Below are 19,871 nucleotides of genomic sequence, written 5' to 3' on the forward strand. Positions count from 1 at the left end.
AAGCATACAAACATGACGTTGGTTAAATGTTTGTTTTATTACTTGTGTAAAAATACATCGATTAAGTCTAAATAACTACAACGCACAGTTAAGATTGTTTAGTTGCCGTGAGAGTTACTTCGCGTCGACAAACGATTACAACATAAAACATTTAAAACAAAAAAGAAAACACAACGAACACCATCATGAGTTGAAACGTAACATTTTCGAACCCGTTTTTGTGCTTCCGTACCGTTTTTACGCTTTGTCTAAACGTGAGAAACGAAGATGTAAATATTGGATTCAGTTTCGTTACACCTGTGTAATACTTTCCTTCACTTCTCGTTTGTTTTTGTTATAGTTAAGGCACCGTTAGGGAGTTGATGGAAAAAGGATCGATTAAAAAGGATGTTTTAACATTCATTGTTGCTTCATTTGCAAATTTGGCATATGGAGTAGAAACATTAGGGAGGGAAATAAATAATCCTTCAGGGTTAGTTCTCGTTGCACACGTTGCGTTCGAAAGGCACTATTGTCACAAAGAGGCTCACACACTGGTGAAAAGGCACAAACCGACGAATGTATCGTTCTAGGCAACGATTTAACGCTTCATTTTGTCGAGTATCGGTATGATCATGTCGAACGTTGGGCGCTTGCCCGGATCCTCATTCATGCAGATTTTGATCAGCTTCGCCAGATGGGGCGAAGTGCCGGGCGGAATCGTTACCCGCAAACCCTCCGTAGCGATCCGCATACCCGCCTCCATCGGTGTCAGATCGGCGAACGGAATCTCTCGCGTTGCCAGCTCCCAGATGCAGATCGCAAAGCTCCACATGTCGCACGCCTCCCAGTTACGTTCGCCACGCTTTTTCTGCAACATTTCCGGGCTCATCCAGGCGGGCTGATAAACACGGCCACGCTCCTGGAACGAGAACTTTGCGTCTGCCATGTTGATGCGTGCAGTTAGATCATCGTCGATCTGTAACAAAGTAAAAGAAATAAAGCAAATCAATATCACACTTCTTATGCGATCGTGTAAAAGCTTAGCTATACGTACCATAACGTGGAAACTGTTCAGATGATATTCCGGAATTATGCGCTCGAGTGAGTGCAGGTACGCCATACCGCGCGCAATGTCGAGCGCAAACCGGACAGCTTGTGCCGTATCAACCACAATCCCTGCCGTACCGTGGAGCAAATCGTACAGCGATCCGCGTGGCATATATTGACTGATAACGATCAGACTTGACGGTGCATTGCACGCTCCTAGTACGGGCAAAATGTTGGGATGGGAGAAAATTCGTAGCTTCGGAAACTCTTCGTTAAAGTCGCGTGCCACCCGTGCGGTACACTCGCGTATCGCAAGTATCTTTGCAATGATTTCGTTGTTCTGCCAGCGGCCACGCCATGTTTCACCGCCGGGCGTTATCGCTACCTTGTTGTGCAGTGTCAGCTCCTGGATGTTGATACCCTTGAAACGGGACAGCGTAGCATCACGGGAGCGCGTTTTCATACCGGACCAGCCCTGATCCTTGAAACTGATCTTCTTCAGCTCCTGTCCACTTTCTACCGCCAGATTGTGCAAACTGCAAAGCAAAAAGTAACGTTGATTGTACGAGGGATGTTCGGATTACGGATAATTCTTACTCACCGTGTAGCTAGTAACGTTTTTGCCTTATCCAACGGTGTGTCGCCGTCCTTGTTGGCCAGCGAAATCAATGCCCCATTATTGACCAGCTCCTCCGCAATGGCCTGATAGCCCCAGAAGCATGCATAATGCAGTGGCGTGTTTCCATGCTCATTCGCCGCATTCACATCCGATCGATGGCGTACAAGCTGTAGTGGGGACAAGAACAAAAAAACTTGCTTATTCCCGGTTCTCTATTAATTTTGCTTTAAGTTTTCCTTACCATCTGTACAATATCATAATGACCATGGGCAGATGCCAAGTGCAGAGGTATATCGTCGCCCATGTTCGTTGCATTGACCCGTGCTCCACGATGCAACAGCATCTCCACCAGCTTGGTATGTCCTTCCTTCGCACACCAGTGTAACGGGGAAAACCCGTGATCATCACTGAAATGGAAAAGAAAATACGAACAACGGCATTAGTCATGTTTGCTAAAAATATTCAAACGCTTCACAGCACGCCCCAATTCAGGCCTTGTGAGAATGAACATAAACAAACGAGTTTACTATGAGCAGCGCGTAGGTTCATTTCATTCATACTCGCCTCTCGCTACCGTAAAATGAACGATCCCTTGCACGATCCAAATCTCAACCCTCGTAAACACAACATGACGTCATATTTTCGTCGCCACCAGTAGGCGAATCTCTTTAGCACACATAACTTTTATCTTAATCGTGGTTGGTGTATATTTGGATCGATTATTATACAAAATGATGCTGCTTTTTCATTTTACACCTGTTGCAATTTTCTTCCGTTTATGGGTATTGCAAGCAACACCCCATATGACAGCTGGTTCTGGCGACACGGAAAACTTACCCCAAATTCATATCATGCTCGGTATCGTCCAGCCACAGGCGAACCTGAATCGAATTTCCTTCACGACACCAATGGAAAATATCTTCCATTCTCCTATCGTATTTTGCTGTTCTTTTATCCGAAACAGATCTTTTTTATCGCGGGTGGTTTACGGAACTCCCACACGTAAGAATGACTGCTTGGTGTGTGGCTCTATAGAAACGATTTTCTAGACTCTCTGCCGTTGGACAGTGCTGAATAACTGTTTAAAACACAACTTTACGAGCTAACGCAACTTCTGCCAATAGTTTTGGGCAGTTTTCTACGTTTTAATGGCACATTTTTGATGATTTTGCTCTCACTTGCACGGAATTGGTGTGTTGATTTTTTTGGCCGATGAACACTGTGTGTGGTCATGCAAGCGTGTAGCGGACATGCGTGTGACATTTAACGAAAATGGAATTGATGAAATATTTAAAAATATCAAGCGATCTTAAATCGGCTGGAATATATTTTAAATGGTATAGAGCGTTTAAAACTTAAGCGCTTCGTTATAGAAACGCGAAATATTTAAGTTTTGTTTAAATAAATAATTGCGTAAATCAACAATTATAATTCTTAGAATTCACAAAAAAGAAACAAACTGAACGAAACTTTTTGACAGTAGTCGAAGGGTGGATAATGACGTCACCGATATTTATAAACATAGTTTGTATTTGGATTTTCCCGCAATTCGGCTGTTATGTTTTCCCGGACGCAGAGCGAATTTGAATTCCAACACAATAGTGCAATACATAATACCAAACTCAAGAGGGTTTAAATCGTTCTGAAATGTGTGATTTCGAAATGGAATACATAATTTAGCTGCAAATAGCATTTGTATCAACGTGTTCAATTGCCTACCCGCATTCGTTTAGCATAAAACACACACTTGCAGTGCATGTGGAGTCCTGCGCAGCCGCATAACATCACAAATCCCCTGAAACACAACACATCGAAGCATAACAATTTCATTACTCTGAGCAGAAGCGTGCAGTGAAAAGCATGTCCGAGCAAATGGACCAAATGGGGTTACCGCCCGGTTGGGATTGTAAATACGATTCGAGAACAGGTCGCTAGTAAGTATGGCAGATAGTGTGTTTAAACGTTTTGTGTACATAAAATAAGATAAAGGTACGCGTCCACATCAGCGTGAAATGCGTACGAAAATGTGTTGCGTGGAAATCCAACATGGCGATAAGGACGTTCCCTGGAGCGTATCTTATCTGGAAGCCTGTGTGCGTGCGTGCGTGTGTGTGTATGTCGGGTGGTTGTGTTGTTGCATAACTCATATGCGCTTGTTATCTGTGTCATTTCGTGCAGCTACTATGTGAACCTGTTCACCAAAACGACGCAATGGGAGGACCCCCGGGCCAGGATCCGTCAGCTGCAAACTGGAGCACCACTTCACATCTCTAACGATAGCATTTCCATGCAGGTAGGTGGCGAATGTGTGTCACCATGCTCCGTGCGTTTACAACGATCCTTGAGCAGATGAAGCCCAACCAATGCTTGGGGCGTGCTCGCGAGGACCCTTCCAAGCTCTTCCCGACGCGAATGCGTCAAGTGGCCAAGACCAAGTTAATGAGAGGAAAGGCGCACGGGAAGGGTGATGTTTGTAGATGTATCAAGTTGCAATTTTTGTTCCATCCTTTCTAGCTAGTCTGTCTCGATTAGTGTATGTGCTGTTCTATGTAAATGCTCCACTTCAATTCATTTGTACGCCTTTCTCTCGATTTCTCTTTCTATGGCGCCTATGTATCCGTTTGCCCGCTATATCTGACTGTCCTCGGTGTCATCATCCGTTGTAACATTGTACTCTGTAACCGCATTTCATACGTCGCCCGAAAAAAAACACAACCCCGAAACTGTACTGCCGCTATCTAATGGCTGCCCCCTCCGTAAATTGGACCGTGCCAACACGATTCCGTCAAAACATGCCTCCGTAGCCAGTGCATGGTTCTCCCTATCATGTGTACCCTTCAAGTAACTCGTTCTATCCAGCCCAGGCCGCCTTCCAGAATCCACCCTCCGGTGTGCCTAGCCTCAATGCTAGCCCAAACCTTGCCCAAAGACTGCAACAGCAACAGCTTCAGCAGCAACAGCAGCACATCGTAAGTACTAAGTATTCACCATGCGTCTCCATCCATCATCATACCTGTTGTTTGTGTTTTGGTTGATTTTCTTTTCCACCCCTCCAACTTTTGTGCTAATAAGATACCTTTTTCGACGAGTCAAAACTCAAAGCAAAAAGTATGCCAGCCAACCGAACCAGCTGAAGCTTTCAACCGTTTTAGTAATTTAATTAATTTCCTTCTTTGGCACAGGAAATGTCTCCGATGGTACGTTCTAGCCCGCGTATGGGTCTCGGCCGTCAGGGTATGGTAGAGACAACGTTCACTACGAACGTGACGGCAGCGGAAACCGATCTGACGGTGGCTAAAATTAACTCCATGTTCCCGACCGTACCGGAAACCCACATCCGGATGCTGTTGAAGAAGTGAGTACAGTGAGCAAGCGTTCTAAGTGAACGGAACACTCAAATGGAAAATGTCCACCATACATACATACACACACACACGTACACACCACAGGCATACATAAAAAGCACCCTCGGGTTTTGGGCACAAGTTAATTGTAGGCTGTTATACAATTAGGCACTTCAAAAGAGTTAAAAGTTGCTTTAAAATTTGTTTAAAAGAGATATTCTTTAATGGATGATATGCAGAAGATTGAATGACGATTTCGAATATGTGTCGTTAATTCAATTTCATAGTCATTTCTTTAATTCTTATTGTTACACAATATAAGAACAATAAATTGTCACAGATTCAAAATGACTTCGGATCTGAATGGATAGATAACAAAATTAAGGGAATTAACACACTCTGACGGGGGATTTTCGCGATTTAGTTAACTATAAATATCTAAAGGAAATGGAATGAACATGCATATTTACGTGCTTATTCTTCCTTTTTGCTGGCAATAAAAATAAATGTTTGATCTAATTTCTTATGGTACGTAGAATTTTAAATTATGAATGTAATGGGATTTCGGACATAAATATCCATATAATTTTTTTTATGTACGTCGGGTAAAGTTAACGATGAATAAGAATATATATTTTTTTTAGTAAAGTAAAAGAGTAAAATTATTTGAAACTTTGCCGAGCATACCTACTCCCTCATAAAAGCAACTCCCAATCAGTAACACGAAACTCCACGATGCCTTCCGGTGTCCGTGCAGCAAACTAGACACGTGTGTGCTTTGACCGTCTGTTCTCGTTGTTCGTATAATGCTGTGTGATGCTTTATGCCACCTTCCGTCAACATCAAAGCACATTTTGCTTTTTTTGCTCCTTTTTATTCTATCTCACTGCTGTAAGTTGTACAATGCCGTCCGTTGGCTACACAAGCTCTGCGCCTGTCCTTGATTAGCTAAGCTTTTGCTTTTCTTGTGTTCTTCTTCTTCTACTACTACTGTGGTTCATGGCAATGTTTCCATACAACGAGTGCGCTTGCAGACTGCTGCTATCTTTGATCTTTGTTTTTGGCCTCGAAGCAAAGCAAGATGGGATGTGGTGTGATCTGTTACTATTTTTAGGGCTGCTATCACGGCTGTCGCTGGACAAGCTTGTCGTTGGTACAGTGTTCTTACACAACTGTTATCGCTTCATTTAACGTCTTCAACTTTATAAAAGGTTTATCAAACTCACGCATTCCATTGCTTTGTTCGGTCATGTTTTACTAACACACTTTACACACTCACAATGTTTCCCCATTTTTCCCAAAATTCTAACTCGCACGCTAACTCTTCCGTATTTGAATAATTCTCTCTATCCTCCGATGCGCTCTCTAACCGTGTTAATCGAAAACAAAACAAACAAAAAAAAAACTCCTGCTTGCCTCACGTGTTTGCAATACTTGTGCGTGTAACAACTCCGCGTCGCAAACTTGCGCTTCCTTCCCATCCACACAAAACACACGTCCATACGCAACCGTACACGTACGGTGGGTGGGCAGGTACTACAACCGAGAAGCGGTCGTAATAAGCGCCCTGCAGGTGGAGAAACATCCGCTAACGACACCAGGTCCCTACTCAACCCCGCCGCTCGGTCATCGTCCGTTCCACAACACGGCCATGGGCGTTGTGTCCGCGTTCCAGATGACACCGGTACTGGGAGGACGCAGCGAAATGTCTAGCTCGCGGACAGGCAGTCCCGTACCGCGGCCAGCTAGTGGCGCTAGCGGTAGCTATGCTGGCGGATATGGTGGCGGATACGGATCACCACGGAATGGACCGGGGGACGGTTATCGCAGCTCGCCAAAGCCACACTCGTCGCCGAAGATGAAGCTGAGGTTCCTAACAAACGCGTTCTACTTTACTTGCCTGCTTGTGGCTGCTAGTGAAATGATTTAGTCGTTGTTTTACGTTCTGTTATGCTTTCCCACTCTTTGCTAGCTATTGATTTTTATTTTACTTTACATCACACCTGTATGGTTCTTTTGGTTATGTTTTGTTTCAAATTACTGTGTGAGCATTTTAATATTCTTTATATGTTTCAAGCCATATTGTTATTTTCTCTTCCTGTTGCATGTTGTTATATGTGTTGAATGTGATATTCCTAAAGAACATTTCTGTTCACTCTTATTTTATTCGAGTTTTGCTAGCTTTAATCCCTTTTTTTAATAAAAAAAACCCCTTATTATTTCAGAGAAATGTTTCATTTTTTATAACTTACATACAAGTTTTTCTTTTTTCTTACCCCTCTTTTTAGATACATGAAAAGCATCTTTCCAAAAGCGGAAGAAACGCTCATCCTCGACGTGCTGGCTAATGCGGACAATAATGTACAGACTGCTTCCCAGCAGCTGCTATCGATGGGTTACGATAAGCGCGAACAACCGATTCCGCAGCGTAGTTCCGCATCACGCAAAGGTACCGGAACATCACAAGCTACCGAAGATGACAAAAAGGAGGCACAGAAAACACCCACACCGAAGCTAAAGTCACCGGAAGAAAAGAAGAAAAGTAAGTTACGGGGATGTGCTGCGAAGCGAATTTATATTAAACGCACCTGTTTTGCATTTTAGTAAAATCACGCCTTCAGACGAAGTACAAGGATACGCCGGAGAAAATAATTTTAATGGCGCTGGAAAGTGTGGACTATTCGGAGGAGCGCGCTAAAAAGATACTGAACATTGTTATCCAGGAGGATAAGGATAAGAAGAAGAGTGTCAAGATTGAGGCACCACACAAATCTGAGGAAGATAAGGAAAATGCCCGTGGTGGAGGAAGCGCTGGGCCAAGGTAGGTACAATGGGTACATGCAAATGGAAGATTAAAAAACCGTGCGAATTAACAGCAAAACCAAAACAAAACTTAAACACTGATTGCATTATGTGCTAGGGAGCTCTATAGTTTTTTCTGATCTGATCGCTTGACAGAGCTGTTAAAGCAAAAATTTAATCTCCATTAGAATGACAATCAGGCTTTAGCGTTCAGTTTCGGAAGTATATTTTAGGAGCGATACTATGACCGGATAAGCCGGAACTCACTAGCGTGTGTGCGTGTGTGTTTTAGTGTCAGTAGAGTAATTTCCATTGCAAAGCCGCTTTACAAAGCACCACAGTGCTGTGTGTTTCTTTTCTTTTTGTGTATGTCGTATCGTTTCCTTGTTGCGATGCCGCTCCTAAACGTTAAAGTCCCTAGTTTCCATCTGCATGTGTCTCATGCGCGCTTTAGTGACGCTATCGCTGCTGTCCATAGTCCATAGCTGCCAAGCGAAGGTGCAATTACAAACGTTGCGCCAATACTATCGCCCCACATAGCGTAATGATTAGAAAGCTTGATCAACGATCGAAGATCGTGCGATCGTGTGCGAAAGCATCATCGTTACGAGAGTGTCGTCACACAACATGATAATTGCTTTGGTTAGGTCTGGCCTAACTCAACATACCATTTATAGATTTATGTACGAATCTCGACATACGGAAAAACGCAACCTTGTACGTTCTTTCTCTGTTTCTCTCTTCTTATCTTCTATCTTCATTCTCGTTCTCGTTTTTCTTTCTTTTTCATCCAACATTGAAATCATACTCGGCCCGACACACATATTGTGCGAAATTATTGAAATTTGCTCTACAAAAAACAAAACAAAATTGCTTCAAAACTGGAAACCATCAACAACAATCTTGGCGCCGATAACACAAAAATGATCATCCCAATGTCCTTGACAACGTTTTTGATTCCCCGGTGTTTCCCTTTATCCCTTAAACAAATGATGTCATCAAACGACGAACAATTAAATTTAAATGTGTTTTTTCTGTGTGTGTGTTTTTTTGGTGGCACGCATCACATGTGATATAACATCACCGTATCACGACGATCATGTTCGTTACGCCCCGTGCGTGTTTGTGTGTGAACTCTTCTTCTCTCTTTCTCTCTATTCGTGTGTGTCGTTGTTGCTTACCTTCGTGCACCAATTTGTTGCAGTCGAAGCAATAGCACCGCTTCGTCACAACCCCGCACACCGCTGACCAAACGTGCTCACGATGGAGGTGTCCTTGTCGGTGCCCCATCGTCATCGTCGGCAACAGCAGGAGCTTCCCAGGAACCAGGTTCAACTACGGTGGATGGTGCTAAGTCAGCCGAACAGCAGGAGACGGGAGCTGCTACTACAAGCACAACCAAGGGCTCCGATCCGGAAACGAGCCCACCCGGTACAACGGAGGAGTCATCCAGCAGCGATAGTACACCCGGCGATGACTCATCCCCTGACTATCCGTCCGCGAAGGTGCGGGAGAACGGTGCACGGAACGGTACTGTCGGTGTTGGCAAGCAGAGCCGCCCGAAAGCCAAAACCGATCACGCAAAGTATGATCTTTTACTTCCGGTAGTGTGTTCCAATACTACCGTTTTCATATTTTCCTATCTTCCGTGTGTGTGTGTGTATTTTCTGTGTACCTAATTGTGTGTGTGTTCTTTTTGATATGCTCTATGGTTTATATTACTTTGTTGTTGATTGTTTCGTGTACCGGTTTTGTGGTCACGCTGAAGCGGAAAGGTTATATTTAACTGTACTAAAAAGAGTTCCAACTATCAAAGCTCATTCAGATGATGCATTTCTCATAGCGCGTTAGTGTAGGCTTATTGTGTGTGCTTTAGATTCAACTTTGTTTTACAATTTGCTAAATTTGTTCCGGATAACTAATAGATTACAGGAACACAACAGATGCTAATTCTTACTCCAGCTCAAGTTTGTCAAGAAGCGCTATAAAAGAATGCCAATTTTAAAATAATGGACCCGCACCTAAAATCCTAGTCGGAATTGCTAGTAATTGTTTGAATGTTCTCATATAAATGGAACTCTTGGTCAGCCGGGCCATATGCCATTTGTCATTCCCAAAAAGGGTTTTAGCCTGTTTTCCGTTAATAGAATGAGCGTTTTCATTCATTCATTCAGCCGGTCGTTTCGGTAACGTTTTTCAGTGATGGTTTCGTCCAATCACTCATAGTAGTTTATATCGATCTGGTCCCACCCAGCTTTTCGTCTTCGAACGCAACATCGAAAATGTAGTTTCAAAAGTTACATTGTTTCGATCCAAAATGGATATTAATTAGTTGCGGACCAAGAATGCGGATTTCAATCGCAAGTACCCTAATTTAACGCTAGCTCCATTGAAACGTTCCGTTTCTCGTAATCCGTTGTCTATAGTAATTGGCAAATTGTCCAAGGATTATTGTTGTGTAAAAAAGTAAATGAAAAACTTAAATATAATTCACTTGAATGTCATTATTCGATCAGAGGTCGAGCTCTCGTATCGGCATCAGAAACTTATCGTAAAACCCTTAATCGATTTCTAATATGAGTCTGAAGCTATCAATAAGCCAACACTAACATCATCATACGCGCGTAAAACCCCTATCAGTTTTCTGTTTTTTTATCATTCAACCATATCCCAAAATTCCCTTATCATTATGCACGTTATCTTCGCCTTCACCGAACGCAAACCGCTGGTATGTGAGTATTTGTAGTAAAGCATAGATAATCATTCTCCCCATGTGCTGTGTATAAATCGTGTTTAACCTTTTTTCTCACTAATCATGGTTGTTGTTTGAGATACTTTGCACAGTTCAGATCGTTTCCGGTTCCTAACATCGTGGGACACATATACTGGCGGTGTTTTTTGGAAGATTTAGTAGCCTCCCCGTGTACATACCTTAGTAGTAGTACTCCATTAGACGCATGCAGAAGTTAGCACCAAGGGAGTGTAAGAATGTTTAAAAACCCTCGCCTCTGTTTGTCCCTGTCCGTACGGAAAGGATTATCCCGTGTTGGACAAATACACGTTTACGTTCCGTTTCGTTTCTTACCACACACATATCCTTTGCTCTTCCTTATGTCCGTTTTTGCTCGATCGTGCGCGATCGCCCTCGCTCTTTCTCTCTTTCCCCTCTCGTGCTCTTTCGCTCGCCTATCACTATCATGTTCTCTGTTCTCTCTTTACTCCACTGTCCTTGGCATTACATTTTCTGGTGTCCGTCCCCATGCGGTGTAATGTTTAGGTATTCTATTTTTAGAACATCCTCCTCGGAAGACGAATCCAGCGAACAGCTGATGGCAAGCAAGGGCTCCGATGGCAAAATGGATAGCAAATCGTCCCAGCTAGCGTGCCGCATACCGACAAAGGGACCGAACATGAAGCTGTTCAAGGGACCGAACGATGATTTGCTGCTGTAAGTGTGTCACCAACATGTGAGCTTTCCTGTTATAAATATACTTTAACCATTCATTGCAGTACCGACTACGTCACCTGGAACGGTGCCAATCCGGATCTTGCGAAGGGCAGTCAAAAGAAGGCAACCGGCCCAGATCGAGCGATACGCACGGATCGTACGTACAAAGCGCACGGCCCGAATGCGGAACTTTGCAAAGGTCCGGTCGGTTCACTAGCGAAGGGCAGCATGTACTCGCAGCTGATGAAAGCGGACGTGAAGTGTAACTAGTTGTGGAATGCTTAAAATGTTCTCCCGGCGCGATGGAACCGATTTCACGCCCCCCCCGGGGGACATTTGTCCTTTTTGTAATCTCCCCCATTTTCAAAATCCATCCAAAAATTAACGTGATGTTTTGATAGATGTACCAAATTGGCTGATAGGCACATGTGTGCGCACGTGTGCGCACGCTGTGTAGCATTAGTGTTGGAGTTCATTCCTAGTTGTGACACTGTTTAGATGAAAATTTGACTATACTAAGAGAAGGTTGGATGTAAGGGAAGATAAATTGGTCCGATACGATATTGATTTCATACCGACTTTGCCGTGCCATTGTTTTTTTGCCATTTTTTGCATTTACACCAATAATTCCATTCAAACAAAACGGGTGCCAATTTTTGTATGAAGATAACGTTCTTAAAGACGATGGCCTAGTTTTTATGTGTGACCTTAGTGTGTATTACCCGTTTTTTGTTTACTTACTACATTATACTTATTCATGTACTAAAACATAGGTTCGTAGATGCGTAGAGATCGTACGCGTGGCTGCCACGTGTTTATTAAGCTATTACGTTGCCATAGAGACAGGATCAGGATGGCTTTCGTTACGTTTCTCAACCGTATGAGTAAATCATTCCAAAGAGAAAGATAAAACAAAAATCAAAGCACGATAAACAATAGTAATGTGCATAGGGACACAGTTTACTTAGATGAATAGCAGCGACATTTAGCTACCGGCTAACCTATTGATCCTGGCACCATTGTAGTACGCACCTAGTACGCCACACATTTGCGCATAACACTAGGGGGGTGAAAAAGGAAGAGAAGCTCGCACATTTGTTATTGCATACTTATGATAATCTATAGAGACGCGATAATAGAGGTGCAATATTTTTCTAGCAACCGTTTAAAACACACAGCAAAGAATATTATAAACAAAGGTACTTGTGTTTGTGTGTGTGTGTGTCCAGCCGGTCCACACAGAGACACAAAGCAAATCAATTTCAATTATTATACCATCAACACAGATGTAACGAGTTTACACTAGCATCATATATTCGATAGTAGACGGCGAAAACCAGGCGAATGTTTGTTAATGGCTAGGCTAGTTTGTTGTTCGCTACACACTTATTCTGCACGGCCGCACAAGAAAACCCTAGCAAATGAACAATACAATCAACGCGTATTGCTGTACGTACCGGAGGGACATCAAAAGTTGGCCTCGTATCCGTGTTCCCTCCTTTTGATAGTACGTTACGTTTGTGCCTACAATTTGCGATGTCACACAGCTGATACACGTACCGGATGTACTGTTGGGATAATGTTAGGGAAAACAAAATTATCCAACAATTCGAAACGTTACGTACATATGCATACTAATGTTGAAAACGAATCATTAGGACAAAAATAGGTGTGAGTTTTATAACGATGATGTCCTTTTTTTGTACCCTAGCGAGATGAAACCACATATTATCCAGAGCATGCAATCCACCAAAGATCGCTATCAGAGTCTATTTTGTACAAAACATTAGCGTTTATCCATACTTTGGAACGGGGTTTTTAATTTGTTGGCAAACGTGTTTGTTTGTATGTTTTTTTTTTAATTTTTAGTGCGGTAGCTTAATTCCAAAAGCATATCGTTTATACTTTTGTCCAATTTGACCATTAATTGCGATACGATCGGATCATATACGGTGTGACAAAAATGTACCTTACTGCAATGAAGTAACTGCAAATCATTCGTCCTTTTTCCACGCAATCTGCATGAGCGTGTTACTTAAACAATACATACATACATACCTTTCTTCCAAATGTTTGATGTGCCGGACGGACGGGGAAAATGCGTTCAATGGTTCACTATTCATAATAAAGAACAATAAAGCAACAACAGTTTTCGGCAATATTGGAGTTGATTATTTAACTGTTTTGGTTACATTTTTTTTTGCTCGCTTGACTCAACAATCGTACCTGCTGCCTTGCCTGATTTGCTATCACGTTCCAATCAAAGCGTTAACTCAAACGAACGGGCATTTTTTGAAATCGTTTACAAACGACAAATACTATTTGACCAAAACACACCCGAACAAATGTTACGTTTATGTTACATTAGCTTACACATTACCACATAAAGAAGGAAAGCGAATTGAAATGCGAACACCCCTTAAACCTCATCTTCATTTAGCAACATATTCGGTACACCTTTGTTGATTGGAAAAATGCGTCCCGTTTCAGGACATTCCAGTGTCCCCTCGACAACGTCTACCTCCAGCAGGATGTGGTGAAGTTTCTGTAACGTTTCCATATCGTTCTGGATATCGGTGGGCATGGTGCTGGGAATCTCGGAACCAACCTGGCGAAAGAAGCGTTCGGGAAACACGAACAAGTTGAAAGCTTTGCTATACGACTAATTACATGCTAATCTTACATTAGCTGCGGCCTCACAGATTGCACTCCATTCCAGTCTTGGCAGCATTCGGGTGATGAATTCCGAGCTAAAATCTGCATTTACTTCTTTCTTCTCTACGATCTGTAGGGCGTAGTGGAAACCGTTCGATAAATATCATTCCAGGCCGGTAACTTTAGGCGGCAAACAAATACTTACGTTCAGCTTTAGTGGATATCCAACTTTTACTCCACGGATACACTTGGAAGTGAGAAAATTGTACGTTAATAATTTCATGCTGAAGCACGTTTTTATGTATTTTGGTGCAGCGTTATTCTGTGCGGCAGGAAGCCCAATCGGACGTTTGGAATGAACTTCGGCATAAATTTCGACCTATATTTCGTATACCGAAACGTTTGGCGAAATTTGTTCCGGAAATCAGTCGATTTCGCCCAAACAGCGGATTTTTGCTGTCATCGTGCGAATGTCTAGCAAAAAGCTCAATTTCAAAATTAAAGCAAAAAAGCTTGTCACAGCCGTTGCCACAACACTTTTTTTCTATATGTGGCGGTCGATCGTCTTTTTTTTCTCTTGCTTGCTCCTGCTCATTCTAGTATTTGTTCGATTCGCGAGTTCTGTTCTCCGCTGGTGTGTCTTGCATCGCGTTCGTTCGTTCTGCCTGTGGCTTGTCGGTTTGTTTCGTTTTGACTAGTGGTATAGGATTAGACCGTACTATTATTTCATGGTTAGGGTATCCTCGCGCGATGTGCGCAAGGGTAAGTATGATAGTCATATACGGGAGTGATATTGCCAGCTCGCCCATGTGTGTTTTCTGCAAAGATAGTAATGGTAGGAAATATCGGGAATCGATCCCAGACTTACATTTGGAGGTGGTGTTTCAGGCGTCCGCGAACCGATGGTACCAACAATTTGGCGCCAAAAGGATTGATACGGACCAGGTTTTGTTCTACGTGCAGTGCCTCGAACGAAGTACCATCAGCTGTTCTATTATGGTTCTATTGTTGGTGATGCTTCGTGCGCGATGCATCAAAATGTTGTGCACTGATCTGAGCAATAATGATTTTTAGGTTGGTGTTTTTGTACGAGTGTTTTTATTTTTGAACATAGAATGGTGATCCTCGCACACGGACCGTTTTTACGTAGCTTTAGTTTGAGGATTTTACAATGATATTTGTTGAATTATGTATGGGTTTGTTGTTAAAATAAACATTCCTTTTTTCGTAGGCTTTCGTGACATCTAATATGCAAAGCCATACCAGAACATTATCAATCATACATATTCTTGGCTCTTGCTAGATACCGAATAGGATCATTACAGATGTCGCGAAGTACGTTCATGTACAGTGCACTGTTAAATGTTTCATTGCGTTTCAATTCCTACACGCGCCTTTTAATTTAAAGTGCCTGAGCATCTTTTGCACGGCATCGATTGCGCTGGTAAGAACAGAACGCTAGAGAATGTTCCGTGTGTTACGTTCAGCTGTGTTGTGATATATTTTGCATATTAGTTTTCCAGGAAGTGTCGCTACGGTCGCACCCTACAGAAACAGTTTGGCTCACGGACTTAGCTGGTGCAATGCAATGAGCAATTGAATGAAAGGATCGATGGCAAATGAAATGTTGTGATCAGCAACTCTGGCTGGTAAAGACAAGCATTAGAAGAATGCTTCGCGGAACATCGGCCACGCAATCGATTTGTATTAAGAGAAATGCAAACAGAATTATTATTCAAATTAAATTGATAGAACTGTTTATCTTTCACAACACAAAAAAAGCTGTAACGTGTTCCAAAATATGCTATGAAACATAAACATATAGCTACATTAACACATCATAGCTGTGTGTTATTATTACAATTCACAATCAATTCCAATGTTGTTTTAATTGTATTGTTCAGTCTATTATGACTAATATTCCACAACCGTGAGAAGCTGCGGTACGTTCTTCAGAACGCCTTGTCACAAATAGTTTGCGCATTATTTCATCGGTTGATCATTTGACGATGGGTCTGAACGACAAGCCATGCATACATTCATTAAGATAAAAATATCGTTTGAATCAATGGGATCACGAAACACTATTGTTTTTCGTTCCAGTTTTTGACTACTCACGACTGTTTTATCATCATCAGCTTCCATTCATATGATACGACGTATACACATGATACAAATGTTGGGATAATTCTGCAGTGTGAGCATATAACGAATTAGTACTTTGGGGGCTCTTTATTTCACGGTACTATAATCAAATCGGATTCCAACGCCCAAAACGTATATTAGCTCACAACAAAATCGTGATAGAAAACAGTAACATAAAGAGGCTTCGATCATGTTTGCTGTTGTTTTATTTTTGTATGATGTCTTGAACTAATAATTATGTTATTAATAATGATAAAAATTAGGAAAGCAAACGTACAGCGATTCTGTATACGATCCCGCGAACAACTCGGGTAGCATCGATTTGTTGTAAACCAATGCATTTGTTGGTGTTGTTGGTGTTTGGAGCAGTCTGACAACCGCACGGATTGTACACTTTTGTATCGACGGTAGAACGAGCGTGAGTACGAGCAAGAGGGCATAACCCAAGAGAAGCGAACAGCATGAGAAAACTCATCAGACTCGACTCGAGCTTTCTGACCGACTCTCGCTCAGTGTAAGTGCGAGCAGGCACGGGATACTGTTTAGAGGGAGACATTCCGGCATTTGCTTTTGACAAGTCGAAACTTTTTGCTTGGGAAGGTTTGTTTTGATATCGATCGTAACATGCGAGAACTGTCATTGGTTGAGGGGTAGGAATGTCATGTTTCCATGTAAACAGGCATTGATGAAAACAAAACGAAAACACGCGCGTTTTTAAATTGTACAAAATTGTACAAAAATGCTTATTTTGCTTTATCCAATTTTAATGAGCAAAACATAAACATTTTGAAATTATTATTTAACATGTTAGAACTCTTCCAATTGGGTACAATATGCTGGAAATGATTTGAAAAGTCGATTGTTTCTATTCGGTTCATAAATACATGTTGGAATGCTTTTGTTTGCATATCATTTAATACTTTATTGAATTATTTCTTAACCATGTGACGCTTCATAAAAGGGTAAACAACTTCCGGTAAAGGAATAAGCGTATACATGAAACGTAGCAACATTATGTGATATGTTTAAAACCTTGAAACCCTTCAACATGTTCGACAGAATTACATGCTTTCTCTTGCCTGCATGCTCTAAATCACTTCAATCGGCTTCACACCCAAACGTTCCGACAGCTCCGTGCAGGTTTTAATTTGGTTCACATGATAAGGCAGTCCACCGTCCTTATCCACCTTAGCCATGTGGAGTCGCTCCGGATCACCCGCAACCAGTACGGGATGGTTTGGATCAGTCTAAAAATGGTAACAAATCAGTTTGTAATGCTGAGATTTTATATAAATACCCGAAAACCACCTACCATTGGCATATTGCGCAGAATACTATTCAGATCCGATAGTCGTCCTTCGAAACCCGGTGCAAAGCAGGCCGGATTGATGGCCACAAAGCATTGTCCCAGATCGGCTTCCGAATCTGCTCCGGCATGTGTCCACTTTCGTATCTTCGTGGCGTAATTTGCACCGGACAGAATGCCACAAAATACTTCAACCATCGCGCCGAGACCGTATCCCTTGTAGCCGGATGTTACTTCCGTACCACCGAGCGGCATTAGGCAAGCTGTGTCGAACGCAACACTCGCATCCGTTGTCGGATGTCCATCGGGTCCTTGTGCCCAACCGACCGGGATGGGTTCATTTTTACGCCGTTGCATTTCAATCTGTAACGAGGCATGAAGATGATCCAATGAATAATGTTTGTCATTAAAGTTCCGGACTATGATTGTTACCTTTCCGACAGCAACAGCCGTGGTTGCCATATCGAGCACGAATCCATCACCATCCTTTCCTGGAGCACCGACCGAAATGGGGTTCGTACCGAGGGCTGCCTCTTTGCTGCGGGTTGGACTTGCCAGCGGTGAGGTGTTCGTCATGGACATACCAATACATCCCGAGTTCATCGCCCGAAGCGTATACCATCCCGCAATTCCGTAATGGTTCGAACCTAAATCATGTAAAACCAACATGTCTTAGCAATCCTTCACAATTCACAAAACAACCACCGGTACTTACGCTTAGCACAAACCCATCCCACACCAACTTCCTTCGCTTTCCGGATAGCTAAATCCATGCAAAAGTTACCGACAACCGCACCGAGACCATTGTTCCCATCGACCCAAGCGGTAGCGGGCGTTTCGTTGAGAACGGTCGGGACCGCTTCACCGCTGCAAGCATTCTTGTGCAGATCGTTAATGTACATCTCGAGTCGGTTCATGCCATGGCTAAAGTGTCCACGGTAATCCGCTTCCAGCAGTAAATCGGCTTGCTGTTTCGCGTGGGCTACGGGTGTCTTCGACTTGACCAAACAGTCCACCATGAAACGGCGTGCCTCTTCCACGGCCACAAGCCCTTGTTTGGCGGCAACACTGGAACTCATATTTCGGTGCTGCGTGTAGGCAAAGGGTGATGGTTCTGCAAACAACGGAGAATACAATTAAAGATGGGACACGATCACGATCGTTAGAACGTTGTCTCCATTAGCGTGGTAAAATATGGACTGAGAAAGTGATACTATCGAGTCCTGCTATTTGGGTGTTTGTTACCAGGTCAAACCTTATTCTGATAAGAGAAACTGAACCCGACCGGACCGTGTATTTGTGTCATTCGTGAGGGATTTTCGGTTATCTCGGCACTCGTAAGCAAAAGTGCCAATCGCTATCTACCATGTCGTATTAACTTTGCCAGTTAGCACAGAATCTTCCCTTTTGGTGGTCGCTTCCGATAAGAACGCGGTTTCAAAAAAACAAAACAGGTTTTAATTGTTTACCATACACGAAGAATGTTGCAAATTGGACCTGTTTGTCTTTGTGGCAGCGATACCACTTTTGAATAAAACAGATCTCCTTGAAGATCGTTTGCCTTGTGATCGCGTCTTTACGATCGATCGTTCTTACTTACCAAAGTCTTGCCTGCTTGCGAGCCGACAGTTGGACAAATATTTCCGTTTCTGATTCCGCACAAGCACAACACTGGACAAGCTGTTGGACGCTGTTGTACTGTCGCTGGTGGCGCTCAACTGACGAATAGCGAGGCCGGTGCGTGCGTTTGCCGCTATTGCCCGTACCGTCGATGTGATCATCATCGTGGTCGTGCTGCGTGATGATGTTTGCACAATGCTGGAAGATGTGGCAAACCCGCGGCGCGATGACGGTGGTGTTGGTGCCGCACGTGAAATCAGGTTCTGGAAGCAAACGAGCACCGATCGGATGGAGCGTGCCGTTTGCATCGTTCTGAGCGGAGTGCGAGAGAGAGAGAGAGAGAGGATTGTTTCGAAACGAAAGAAAGATTGGATATTTAATGTTGAGCACCAGTAAGGGAAGGTCACGTTTGTTGTGGCCCTTAAGTGACAATAAAATAAAAAAAGGCTGTGTGGGATGGTTGAGTTACGACACCCAATTTAACAGAGTTTATTTTATAAGTAGTGGAAATGTAGCTTTTGATATTGTGTTCGTATAATAAAATAAAATAAAATTCTCTTTTTTATGCTATACAATTTGTAATAATTGATTTTAACAAATGAAGAAAAGATTCAATTGTTTAGTAGGAAAGTAATGATGCTTTCGCCACACCTGCCGTACACACAACCACACACAAACTTCTTATCAACCTATCTCTACACACCACCAGCACGCCAATAATCAAACGTATGCTAACTGATCAAGATGTTTCTATAGTTCCTAATCTTATCAATCCACCGGGTAAAACGGCTACCAAACGCTTGCAACACACTTTCTACTGTGCACGCGGAACAGTCTTTTGCGGGCAACTGCTGGTTGCAGTGATTCGCGCTCAACGAAAAAAAGGGAACCGACCTCTACGCA

The 19,871-nt window shown here is 42.8% G+C and overlaps 4 protein-coding genes across 11 annotated transcripts; 1 reads left to right on the forward strand and 3 right to left on the reverse strand.

Moving 5' to 3' along the window:
- Positions 1 to 18: 18 nt before the first annotated feature.
- Positions 19 to 2,894, reverse strand: LOC125769388 (integrin-linked protein kinase). The gene is made up of 5 exons (XM_049438110.1): positions 2,486 to 2,894; positions 1,890 to 2,055; positions 1,631 to 1,815; positions 1,037 to 1,565; positions 19 to 958 (listed from the first exon to the last, which is right to left on the reverse strand). Exons 1-5 carry the CDS (start codon positions 2,572 to 2,574, stop codon positions 581 to 583), a joined length of 1,347 nt encoding a protein of 448 aa, XP_049294067.1. The 5' UTR covers positions 2,575 to 2,894; the 3' UTR covers positions 19 to 580.
- A 260-nt stretch (positions 2,895 to 3,154) lies between these two features.
- On the forward strand, positions 3,155 to 13,401 carry LOC125769377 (uncharacterized). Of its 6 annotated transcripts, none has more exons than XM_049438075.1 (10): positions 3,155 to 3,582; positions 3,827 to 3,941; positions 4,453 to 4,617; positions 4,831 to 5,003; positions 6,526 to 6,861; positions 7,281 to 7,534; positions 7,597 to 7,813; positions 8,999 to 9,379; positions 11,087 to 11,242; positions 11,305 to 13,401. In XM_049438075.1, exons 1-10 carry the CDS (start codon positions 3,509 to 3,511, stop codon positions 11,510 to 11,512), a joined length of 2,079 nt encoding a protein of 692 aa, XP_049294032.1. In that variant the 5' UTR covers positions 3,155 to 3,508; the 3' UTR covers positions 11,513 to 13,401. The 6 variants fall into 6 exon arrangements, with proteins under 6 accessions (XP_049294032.1, XP_049294033.1, XP_049294031.1 ...); XM_049438074.1 differs by having other exon boundaries at positions 3,156 to 3,582; positions 11,072 to 11,242; XM_049438076.1 differs by lacking the exon at positions 4,453 to 4,617 and having other exon boundaries at positions 11,072 to 11,242.
- LOC125769403 (multifunctional methyltransferase subunit TRM112-like protein) lies at positions 13,392 to 14,228 on the reverse strand. The gene is made up of 3 exons (XM_049438126.1): positions 14,103 to 14,228; positions 13,926 to 14,027; positions 13,392 to 13,850 (listed from the first exon to the last, which is right to left on the reverse strand). The coding sequence occupies exons 1-3, from the start codon at positions 14,178 to 14,180 to the stop codon at positions 13,662 to 13,664; spliced, it is 369 nt and encodes a 122-aa protein (XP_049294083.1). The 5' UTR covers positions 14,181 to 14,228; the 3' UTR covers positions 13,392 to 13,661.
- Positions 14,229 to 16,951: 2,723 nt separating this feature from the next.
- On the reverse strand, positions 16,952 to 19,862 carry LOC125769383 (uncharacterized oxidoreductase YjmC). 3 transcript variants are annotated; one of them, XM_049438103.1, is made up of 6 exons: positions 19,746 to 19,862; positions 18,949 to 19,280; positions 18,064 to 18,462; positions 17,781 to 17,995; positions 17,355 to 17,711; positions 16,952 to 17,289 (listed from the first exon to the last, which is right to left on the reverse strand). In XM_049438103.1, exons 2-6 carry the CDS (start codon positions 19,274 to 19,276, stop codon positions 17,131 to 17,133), a joined length of 1,458 nt encoding a protein of 485 aa, XP_049294060.1. In that variant the 5' UTR covers positions 19,277 to 19,280; positions 19,746 to 19,862; the 3' UTR covers positions 16,952 to 17,130. The 3 variants fall into 3 exon arrangements, with proteins under 3 accessions (XP_049294060.1, XP_049294059.1, XP_049294058.1); XM_049438102.1 differs by having other exon boundaries at positions 19,672 to 19,862; XM_049438101.1 differs by having other exon boundaries at positions 19,620 to 19,862.
- Positions 19,863 to 19,871: the final 9 nt, after the last annotated feature.

This window comes from Anopheles funestus, chromosome 3RL, assembly GCF_943734845.2.
Source record: "Anopheles funestus chromosome 3RL, idAnoFuneDA-416_04, whole genome shotgun sequence".
In the NCBI taxonomy this organism is placed as follows: Eukaryota; Metazoa; Arthropoda; class Insecta; order Diptera; family Culicidae; genus Anopheles; species Anopheles funestus.

Excerpts from the sequence above, each read along its gene's own strand:
- LOC125769388 (XM_049438110.1), bottom strand. The coding sequence starts at position 2,574 with ATGGAAGATATTTTCCATTGGTGTCGTGAAGGAAATTCGATTCAGGTT. Across the intron at positions 2,056-2,485 it reads GAGCATGATATGAATTTGGG|TGATGATCACGGGTTTTCCC; the intron begins GTAAGTTTTCCG and ends TTTCCATTTCAG. Across the intron at positions 1,816-1,889 it reads ATTATGATATTGTACAGATG|CTTGTACGCCATCGATCGGA; the intron begins GTAAGGAAAACT and ends TCCCCACTACAG.
- LOC125769377 (XM_049438074.1), top strand. The coding sequence starts at position 3,509 with ATGTCCGAGCAAATGGACCAAATGGGGTTACCGCCCGGTTGGGATTGT. Across the intron at positions 9,380-11,071 it reads GCCAAAACCGATCACGCAAA|GTATTCTATTTTTAGAACAT; the intron begins GTATGATCTTTT and ends TGTAATGTTTAG. Across the intron at positions 11,243-11,304 it reads CCGAACGATGATTTGCTGCT|TACCGACTACGTCACCTGGA; the intron begins GTAAGTGTGTCA and ends CATTCATTGCAG.
- LOC125769403 (XM_049438126.1), bottom strand. The coding sequence starts at position 14,180 with ATGAAATTATTAACGTACAATTTTCTCACTTCCAAGTGTATCCGTGGA. Across the intron at positions 14,028-14,102 it reads GATATCCACTAAAGCTGAAC|ATCGTAGAGAAGAAAGAAGT; the intron begins GTAAGTATTTGT and ends TACGCCCTACAG. Across the intron at positions 13,851-13,925 it reads TCTGTGAGGCCGCAGCTAAT|GTTGGTTCCGAGATTCCCAG; the intron begins GTAAGATTAGCA and ends TTCTTTCGCCAG.
- LOC125769383 (XM_049438103.1), bottom strand. The coding sequence starts at position 19,276 with ATGCAAACGGCACGCTCCATCCGATCGGTGCTCGTTTGCTTCCAGAAC. Across the intron at positions 18,463-18,948 it reads CGCAAGCAGGCAAGACTTTG|AACCATCACCCTTTGCCTAC; the intron begins GTAAGTAAGAAC and ends CGTTGTTTGCAG. Across the intron at positions 17,290-17,354 it reads TTCTGCGCAATATGCCAATG|ACTGATCCAAACCATCCCGT; the intron begins GTAGGTGGTTTT and ends TACCATTTTTAG.